The 10,087-nt window shown below is 52.8% G+C and overlaps 4 protein-coding genes across 4 annotated transcripts; 3 read left to right on the plus strand and 1 right to left on the minus strand.

The window, feature by feature from the left end:
* Window positions 1-1,430: 1,430 nt before the first annotated feature.
* On the plus strand, window positions 1,431-2,069 carry RHO25_010936 (uncharacterized protein; the record flags this gene model as incomplete). The annotated part of the gene is made up of 1 exon (XM_023602185.2): window positions 1,431-2,069. One exon carries the CDS (start codon window positions 1,431-1,433, stop codon window positions 2,067-2,069), a length of 639 nt encoding a protein of 212 aa, XP_023451143.1.
* Window positions 2,070-2,702: 633 nt separating this feature from the next.
* Window positions 2,703-6,173, plus strand: RHO25_010937 (uncharacterized protein; the record flags this gene model as incomplete). Its single annotated transcript, XM_023602184.2, has 2 exons — window positions 2,703-2,750; window positions 2,802-6,173. The coding sequence occupies 2 exons, from the start codon at window positions 2,703-2,705 to the stop codon at window positions 6,171-6,173; spliced, it is 3,420 nt and encodes a 1,139-aa protein (XP_023451502.1).
* Window positions 6,174-7,303: 1,130 nt separating this feature from the next.
* On the plus strand, window positions 7,304-8,128 carry RHO25_010938 (uncharacterized protein; the record flags this gene model as incomplete). The annotated part of the gene is made up of 2 exons (XM_065603342.1): window positions 7,304-7,639; window positions 7,706-8,128. 2 exons carry the CDS (start codon window positions 7,304-7,306, stop codon window positions 8,126-8,128), a joined length of 759 nt encoding a protein of 252 aa, XP_065459414.1.
* A 692-nt stretch (window positions 8,129-8,820) lies between these two features.
* On the minus strand, window positions 8,821-10,010 carry RHO25_010939 (uncharacterized protein; the record flags this gene model as incomplete). The annotated part of the gene is made up of 2 exons (XM_023602183.2): window positions 8,821-9,790; window positions 9,955-10,010. 2 exons carry the CDS (start codon window positions 10,008-10,010, stop codon window positions 8,821-8,823), a joined length of 1,026 nt encoding a protein of 341 aa, XP_023451140.1.
* Window positions 10,011-10,087: the final 77 nt, after the last annotated feature.

Genomic DNA, 10,087 nt, shown 5'->3' on the forward strand with positions numbered 1-10,087 from the left:
TGCCGCGCCGGACGATGGAACGCGCATTGCGCGCTCATGCCATGAAACCCCACTACATCACTCTATCATGGTCACTAATGGAAGCCGAATTTTAAGTCCGTCGTCGACCCGTGGGGACGTTCGAGGTGCACTCCAGTGGAGACAGTATTGCTATGGGGCATGTCAATAGTGCTCTTCCAATCATAGGCCAGCAGCGTAATAATTCGCGCGGAAATGTTGATTCACCAACCCCAGTGCATTGACCAAACGACATGTTCTCGTTCTCGTGAGAAACCGGAGCCCCGTGTTGGTGATGCATGAATGGAACCAATGTGGCTCTAGAGAATTTTCATCCTTGCCACGTGCCATGTGGATGATGAAAGGAGCACTGGCACAACAGCTGGTAGCATCGGCTCGCCCACTTCGGCAGCGTTGCAGCAGCTTTACACCGAGTAGACGCCGAGATGGAAAGGTTCGAGGACCACTCTTCGTGCTCTCTTTCGAAGCCGCCTTCGAGCAACGAGGCGCTTTGTTTGCATCAATCGCATAGCCTCCATCGATGTGACAGGAGTGATTATGAGCCTGATGACTGAGAAGGCTGAATCGTGTCGATGCCGTGCCAATGGGCTAGGGCTAACTTAGAGAAGCTGCGTGGAGCCGTGACATCGCCACGCTACGCAAAATGGCAACTGGCGGACGTCAACAAGATGTGGTCCCAGTCATTGGCTGGGTCTGTGGACACTCCCAGCTGCGACGTCGGCCTTCCGGATGTGGCAGCTCCGCGCTCCTTGGTCTGCTGTCGGCCATCTCAACGTCCGAAGACCTTGCTAGTCCTCTCGTTCAGGAGATGCGAGGACATGGTCTGCCGCAGAGTCTCGGAGGCTGCCCCTCTGGAGAAACAGTCGCGGCACCTTGACAATCGACATGCTGTCCGTCAAGTCAAGGGAGCTCGAGGTCCAGCGTGACGAGATTGGCTCGAACGCTTTTCGGGCGGGTGTGTTGTTCGCGATCGTCTTCCAGTATATTGCGGCTCCATTGCTGGTAGTATGCCAGAAGTTTGAGCGGGAACGATATGCACATCAATGGAAAGATCGATGTGCAAGAGTTGGAAAAGGCAGGACGTGTGTTTTGACTCTGCTCCCAAGCATTGTGCCAACCCCGCCATGCCGAGGTCGAAGACAGGGGACTTTGCACTGTGATCACCTCCTACTCTTTACACCGGATAAATACAGCATACACTGCTATTGTGCAACACTGCTGCGGTCTACACCAAGCATAGGGAGCTCCCACGCTAAGTTCGGCCTCGACAATGGACCTCACAGGCAACGTCATGGCAGCAATTGCGCCATAGCTATAGAGTTGCTGAGCTATACACAGCTCCATTGCTAAATGCTTCTTCTCAGTCTTCGAGCTCAACTCCAGCAGCAGATTCGGAACTCGCGAAATCAGCAATGGCCACCTCCAAAGCAGACACTGCCTCCCTCTTCGCCGCAGCTGAGACGCGACTCTCCTGCTACACCCTCACCAAATCCTCTCCGATCCCCGATTCGCGCATCGAAGAGATCGTATCATTCGCAGTCAAGCACGCTCCTTCATCGTTCAATGTGCAATCCGCGCGAGCCGTCATCCTACTGAAATCCTCCCACGACAAACTCTGGTCCATTGCGGACAGCGTCGCCAAATCCACACATCCCGAAGCGCACGAGAAGATGCTGGGGAAGATGATTGGAGGTTTTGCAGGCGCCTATGGCACTGTTCTGTGGCTCGAGGATCAAGAAGCGCTTGATGCTCTCGCAGCGAAGAATCCCCTGTTCGGCAATCTAGTACCACAATGGGGAGATCATAGCTCTGGTATGCATCAGTTCATTGCCTGGACGGCTTTGGAGCTTGAGGGACTGGGTTGTAACTTGCAGCATTTCAACTTCATGGACGAGTTTGAGGATGCTGTGAAGAAGGAATGGGAGCTGCCCAGTACATGGAAGCTGAAGTCTCAGTTGGTGTTTGGGGCACCAGAGAATGGGCAGCTCGTGAGGAGGAAAGAGAGGACGTATGCACCGCTTGAGGATAGGGTCAAAGTCTTTGGGGCATAGTGTGTCATGATTCCGCGCAAGAGTCTGATATCTACGTTCCTTGCCGGGTTCAAGAGCCTATTCCGCAAGCCTCCTTCCAACAGATATCGTAACCTCCACATACCCTATAGAGTAGGCGATGGCGTCGGCCCTCGCCCAATAAATGCCTCCTCAAGGCTCACTTAGCTGTAAACTGAGTCGAAAGTGGTCCAGGGTCCGCAATTGCAGCATGATCGGGCCGCGAAGGTATGAGAATGGAGTCTGCAGTATTTTGTTCGTTTCCAGTAGTGAGCAAAGAAGGGAGACAGACGCGTTCGATCATGTGCCTCAAGCCTGCAGTAGTCAACTCCTTCGCACCTTGATATTCAATGCCATTTTCAAGATGGAAGCGAGATTAGCCTGGGCTGACGCAGAAGTGACGCCACGTGATCTCTTGGCGCGTCTCTAGCGCGCGCCATGCCACGTGCGTTGGAGCATGGAGTCTATGGAGCGTATCAAACTTTCGACCAATTCTAGAACATAGCACAGCACTTCAAGCTTGAGAACAAAGCCATCCATAAGAATCAACCTTGATGTTACAGACGCGTGCGCCAGATTACAGTAGGCGCGTATACGACGACACTCACGCGGGAAGTTCCTGCTGCAGGAGCAACGATGAAGTTCGCAAAGGAACTGGACGAGCAGGCAATCGCCGAATGGCGGGTAAGATTCTCACCTCACTTCTCTTGCACACAATGCTGACGTGAAGCGCAGAAAGAGTACATGAATTACAAGGAAGCCAAAAAGAAGCTCAAAGCTGTTAACAGAGCCGTGCGCAGCGTACCAGGATCTACGAAGACGCAAAGCACGCCTGGCAACTCCCTTGCCGATGCTCCAGTAGCCGCTCTACTACGACGGAGGCGTCAGAGTTCGCTCGCACCAAGTAACGCGCAACATCCCCGTGGCCATGTCAGGTCCTACAGCGATTCCAATGAAGCTACCTTCTCTCAGGCCGCCGGCAATGGCACTGCCTCGAAGCCACGGCCCATAAACGAGCGTAGTCCGCTCCGACCAAAAGGGGATGCGCAGAACGACAAGCAGAACCAGCCACAACTGACCAGCTATGGTAGCATCATCGGCAGTCCTCCGCATAGCGACGAGGTGACGCGCTTCAATTCGCGCCAAGCCCCATCAGTCGAACTACCACCACCTGCTGTCGGTGACGGGAACGAAGACTACGAGGACTATGACGTGGATGAAGATGAAGATGAAGATGACGACGATGGGGACGATGGTACTCTCAGTCCAACATCGCCAACGTCACCTACTTTTCCGAAGCAGCCCCCACGTGTCGTACAGCCTGCAAAGAGAGCAGCGACGCATCCGCTTCCAGACTCGCCTGAGTTACACCCGCCTCCAACACAGATGGCACATACTGGCAACGCATACGAGATTCGTGCGCCTCACGATCAGAGCTTAGACAATGCGGATTCAACCAATCCACGTCTGCGCAACATGTTCGCCAAACGAACTACTTCCACGCCGGGCGGCCGTCCGTTCATGAAGCGCGTTTTCACGAGCGGCGCAGACTCATCGCAAGCACAAGATGGCAACGATGTTGCTCTTGAGGCGTATCGCGAGGTAGACTTCCGCAGAGCCGAGTTCTTCCTGTTCTTGGATAAAGAACTTATGAAGGTGGAGAAGTTCTACCACGACAAAGAGGAAGAAGCTAAGTCGCGACTTGAGCAACTTCGACAGCAGCTACACATTATGCGCGAATATCGCTTGCAGGAGATCATGGAGGCCGAGGAAGAGCGTTCGCGTGATCGCGCAAATTCCACCGACGAAGCAAACGGGCGTGCCTCAAAAGAACAAGATGGCGCAAAGCGAAAGCGTACACGTGACATCATATCAAAACCGTTCGTCAAGTCCATTGATTTCGCTGCGACGCATCTCGATAAGGTGCGACCGGGCCACATTGGCAAAACCTCTCGGTCCATGGGTGCTCTCGGCTCTCCAGAAATATCTAAGGCACATTGGCTACCAGATCCGAATCAGAAGGACTATGCGAAAAGAGCCCCTCAAGACGTGCCATATCGTGTCGCAAAGCGCAAGATGAAGCAAGCAATGGCAGAGTTCTACAGAGGACTGGAGCTTCTTAAGTCGTATGCTCTCCTTAACCGCACTGCCTTCCGCAAGATCAACAAGAAGTACGATAAATGTGTTAAAGCGAAGCCGCCGCTGCAATATCTTGACGAGAAAGTGGCCACGTCCCACTTCGTCACTTCTGAGGTTCCTGAACAGCTCATGGCCTCGGTTGAGGACCTCTACGCGCGATACTTCGAGAAAGGCAACCGCAAAGTAGCCGTGAGTAAGCTCCGTACCAAGATGGCCCACGATGGTGATTTTTCTGGAGCCGTCGCACGTAGCTCAGCCATGCTTGCAGCCGGCTCGGTCTTTGGAGTACTTGGCCTTGTCAAGGGCGTGGAATTGCTGTTCACCGCCGAGGTGGCCAAAGCCACATATACCTCATATCTTCTTCAACTGTACGCCGGCTATTTCATGATGGTCCTGCTCGCATTGCTCTTTTGCGGCTGTGCTGGCTTATTCAACAAGTACCGGGTTAATTACCAGTTCATCTTCGAATTGGACAATCGACGAGCACTCAATTGGCTACAGCTCCTCGAAATTCCAGCATTCCTGTACTTTCTCCTCGGGGTCATCATGTGGCTCAACTTCGACGTCCAAGCTGGCGGCAATACCATGTTCATATACTGGATCGTCGTCCTAGTCGGATTGGCCGTGGCATCCTTCTTTCTACCCGCTCCGACGTTTTACCACAAGGCCAGAGGATGGTTTATATATACCATATGGAGACTATTATTCGCTGGTCTTTATCCCGTGGAGTTCCGGGATTTCTTCACGGGAGATATGCTCTGCTCTCTGACATATTCAATCGGCAACATTGAGGTCTTTTTCTGCCTCTTCGCGGGTGGCAACTGGAACTCGCCAGCTTTCTGCAATAGTGGTCATAGTCGGCTGCTCGGCTTCTTGACAACCCTCCCGGGAATATGGCGTGCATGCCAGTGCATTCGCCGATACTACGACACTCGAGCTTTGTTTCCCCACATGGCCAATTGCCTCAAATACATTTTCACGATATCGCAGTACATGACTCTGTCGCTTTATCGCATCGACCAAAGCCTTAAGATGAAGGCTATCTTCATAGTCTTCGCCATATTCAACGGAGTTGCTACCAGCATTTGGGATTTGTTCATGGACTGGAGTCTGGGAGACATTTATGCCAAGCACAGATTCTTGAGACCCACTCTGGCGTTCCGAAAGCACATCTGGATGTACTACGTTGCTATGGTGCTCGATCCTATCCTGCGTTTCAATTGGATCTTCTACGCCATATACACCTCGGATACACAACATTCTTCCATCGTATCCTTTCTAGTCAGCTTGTCAGAGGTCCTTCGCAGGGGTATGTGGACACTTTTCCGCGTGGAAAACGAGCATTGCACCAACGTCGAGAACGCCAAGGCAAGCAGAGACGTCCCACTTCCATACAAGGTGCCAATGGGTGGTTCTACAGCCTGCTTGGTGCATGGATCCAGCGAGCAGGGTTCTGATGAAGAAAGGGCCCCTAGCACATCGCAGCTCGACCCCACAGCAATTACTGGCAATTTGGTGCCCAACTCTTCTTCGGGCAAACAACAATCATCTTCAGCCAGGTTCGGTAGTCCCTATGTGAAACCTAAACCTGGCAAAACACCATACCCTACGATGCCTGAGAGCGATCGACGGAACCGCGCCCCTACTTCTGAAATCAGTAAACTTGACTTGGATGCCTCCTCGCCAAAGAAGCCTTCGAACTACAGTACTAAAAGTGCTTCTGGTCGCGACGTGGATCTTGAGCGCCAGCAAACAGCTAATAGTGGTACGCTGCGTTTCAGGCGAGGCGCAGGCGCCAGTGCGGAGGAGGCGCCTACAGGATCACCTATTACACATGCGTTGCACAGGATGGGTAGCACTATGAGAAGTGCTCATGCCCAGGATTACACTAAGAAAAAGCCACAAGCGGTGGCAGGTGATGTGGACTCGGACGATGATGACGATGACGATGACAGCGAGCGAGAGTGAGAGAGGGTCAGCGAGAGGGAGCGAAAGAACAGCATTCATTGTGATACCCCTAAGACAGCGCATTCGGCAGAACAGACCAACAGATACATTCTTACATACGATGTCTGTGCCTGCAATGGCGTTTCAGAGAGGATAGGAGAAACAGTTTCACTAACCATCTAGGAACTCGATTCTACAAACCGACAGTGCTTCATGAGGTTGCAAACATTGTAGTATTGATGTTCAAGCGTCAAGAAATAGCAAAATGAAGAAGCCTCATGGCTGGCCAGACTTGGGCTGAGCATGTCGATCATGTGGCGTCTGTGAAGTTGAAGCTGACTGCGCCATGCCATTGAGAGCTGTGACGCAGAGCTTGTCTGCTCTTGACTTGATCGACAGAGATGGAACTTGTTCAGACGAATACCATGATACCAGCGATATTGCAATTGCCAACAAAAGAGTCAATTTGACCCAGTCTTGTGCTTCAGACTGAATCGAAGCTTGCTTCGGACAAGATTTGCCAAAGCGAGCGGTCAGATGTTTGGGCATTGTCGTCCACTCGTGTCGATTTCTTCTAACAAGCCCTGAGACGCTAATGTCGAGAGCCCTAAGTTCACCTAAATTTTTGTAGGGAACCAGCAAACAAGGTCTCGGCACCTGTCATGTACCGTTCCTTGTTGTAGCTACTCTTGGTTGTTGCTCGTATTCCGCATTGCAGCAAAAGGAATGATGGGATGCTATGCCAACAGCAGCATTGACAGCGTTGATCCCTTGGCAGTCGGAGAAGCATGTGGTATGGAGTGTTGGCTTCTTCGCATCCAATCAACGACTTCAAAATTCTGAAGGATTCGCCCAACGGAGTTCTTCCGGCTGTGTAGTGGCAAGTGGAAAGAGTTTGTTCCTGAGCACTGTAGACAGACGTCACTTTTAGAGATCCGTGCCTTTACAACGCAACACTGCCTGGTGTTGATCGATCACAGCCGGGCGAAGATCAATGAATCCTGTGTAGTCGAGCAAGGTATATTAGAACGATGTCGCGGTGAGTGGTGATGGCTTTTTCGTACATAGATTAGCACAGTTCAGATATTTCGCAACGAGAAGAAAGAGACCCAGGACGACCAATCGAAGCAATTCGAACCAAAACTCACAACATGAAGCTCACCTCTACTCTCACTCTTACTGCACTTGCAGTAACTCAGGTCTACGCCGCCCCAGACCCACTGAGAACAACAAGAAGAAGGACAGGAGCAGATTCCGACCCAACCACAGCTCCAACACAAACTTCCAGCAGGAAGACCTCATCTTCCAAGAGCTCAACAACCGCTCCACCCCAAGTAACAGGTCTCTACGTCCTCGACGAGAACCGAGCCCTGACCGGCTTCGATGCCTCGCTCCTCTGCGCAGACTCAGACGATACAACATTCGTCCTAGGCTGCGCCAGGACAAGCGCTCCCAATTCCCTCTGCTCACTCTTGACCAGTGTTTCGGTTCGTCTTCCTCCCTGCCCCAACCGCAAAACCTTCCTACCATCCTAACATCGCCCTCCTCTCCAGATAACCGTAACAGCCAACCCCACTGGCTACCAAGCCCTCTACACAACCCGCCAAAACGGCGGCTCAGGAACCGTAACCCAAACCTGCAACTTCAACGGTCCTACAGCTTCTCCCAGCGCCGCCGCAACCTGTTTCGAATCAGCCTGGATCGCCGTCGGCGGAAGTACAAGCCAAATTCGATCCACGACTTCGACTTACGCGACCGAGAGTTTCCCTCCTGTTGCGACATTCTCTCTCACGGCTGGAAGAGATAATGCCGGAGCGGAGACTTGTGCTGCGAGGCCGACTGGAAATGGTGGCGCTGGTGCTCAGGCTAGTCCAGAGTCGAATGATGCGGGATCGATGGCTGTGGGGAAGGTGAAGGAGGTGTATAAGGTTTTGGTGCCTGTTGGTATGGCTGCTGTTGCTCTTGCGGGGTTGTAATCGGTGCGGGATCATGATTGTATTGAAAGGATGATGTGTAATGAGGAATGTGCTATGTCAGTATTTGTACACTTGTTAGCGGTGCGGTATCAACTATTTTATTGCAACTTTGGACTTTGCTGCGAGGGAGCTTGTTACAGTCCACTTCGTTTGGCCGATCGCCTATCTGTTGTCAGCTTTTTGGAGAGTACGCTTCTGTCAAGTGTCACGGACATGCCATGTATCTGGTCCAAGCCAGACGCCTGATAGTACATGTACTACAGCAGTGAGCAGCGCTCTATGGCTTGCTGACTCAAGTCCGCTAAAAATGCAGCGCGCATAATCCAATCGTCTGCCCATCCATATTGTACAACAATGATGTTTTCGCACAACTCCATACGCTCGACAAACCGTGATGCGTATCCCAGAAACGCTTCGACTTCCAATAAACCGAGCCGCTGCAATCGTTGTCGTCGATGTAGCCAGATCGTCCATCATGAGAGGAGTCGTCTTGTGCCATCCCGACCATGCGTTCTCTAGTAATGTGTAAGGAGCGTCATAACAGGCGACCAGGTGCCACAAGTCCAAAGTGCAGAGGTCTAGTGAAGCATGCTCGTGCCTCGAGCCAGCAATCTCGCGACACTGCGCCCGGGTGACCTCGTGCAAGGGAATCTGGCAAGGCAGGGGGATAATTTTGACAGGCTCTGAGACTTCTAGAATTCGAGCCTGTCGTTCGTGTTGCGTCGCCCACCAGTCTTCTCTGCCCTGGCCTTATCAACCTCAACCCTAGATTGTATTGAGTCGTCGTGTGACCGGAAGAGTATGTTTGTATCCATTGGAAGCTCCAATTCCCGCTTGATCGTCTCCCGGATCTTGACATTCCTGCCGCCGTTGTTCTTGGTCCATATCGAGATGACGTCCTCCGTTTGTCGAACGCTCACGACGGCTCCGCAGACCTCGTCACTGGCCTCGTTGAATTGATCACCGACCATTGTCATGACAAGGCGCTCCCAAAGTCGATCTGCCACGCCCTTTTTCAAGCGCATTGTAAACTTCCCGCCTTGCTTGTTCTCGTCATCCTCCCACACTGGCCTTATACCCTCACGAAACAAGTGGTAATCGGAAACGGGCGGGAGTTGCGATGGGCGCTTGAGGTGTGTGTATACCTTCCAGAAGCTCTCTATCGTATCCATCCTGAACATAGGTCGAATAGACTTTTCGTAGTCTGAGTTTTTCGAGGTTGGAGGCCTGTAGTATACTACCCATGCATATTTGATGGGGTGTTCCGCACCCGACTCCGAGAGATCGGCTCCCGCAGCATTTTGCGGTTCGGCTGCGGATAATGTGCCCAGCGACTTCTTCGATGTCGGAGCAGGACGCCGAGATGCCTCTTTCGCCTCGTCACCTGAATCCTGCCTAGCAGAAGCGGCCTTTATCGGATCGAGTGTACCCCCGGGAGTTTTGGGCGTCTTACCACCTCCAAAACTGGCAAATGCACCACTTCCAAGGCCAAATGCGGATGACGCTCCCGTGCCTGTCGGAGACGACACGCCAGATGTGCTGATGCCGCTCAGGGAGCCAAACGGGCTTTTGCCAGACGAGCTGAACCCGCGCTTGATCGAAGGTGAGGCGTGGCTGTCTGCGCGGTCGCTCCTGGTGGTGGAAAGGCTAACTTTGCTGCTGCTGTTGGTCGCGTGCATGGTTAGCGGGAGCGCGGTATGTGGTATGGGTATGAGCGGCGCGGGACGAAAGGTGTCATTGACAGAGGCAAGTCGCGTGGTGACAATGGAGGGAGAACGAGACGTTGTGAAGCGGTTGTCGCATGACGTGGGCTGCGGCACACTTACTTTGATCGGCGAGCCCAGAGGTTGGATGGGCTGTCGTTGGTGTCCTTGTTGGCCATTGAGGCCTCGGGGCGGAGCAGGAAGAGGAGCCGGTCGCACAAGAATGGGCTGCCGTGTCTACGAGCGTGGTGGAAGC

This window comes from Cercospora beticola, chromosome 7 (genome assembly GCF_033473495.1).
Source record: "Cercospora beticola chromosome 7, complete sequence".
Lineage (NCBI taxonomy): Eukaryota > Fungi > Ascomycota > Dothideomycetes > Mycosphaerellales > Mycosphaerellaceae > Cercospora > Cercospora beticola.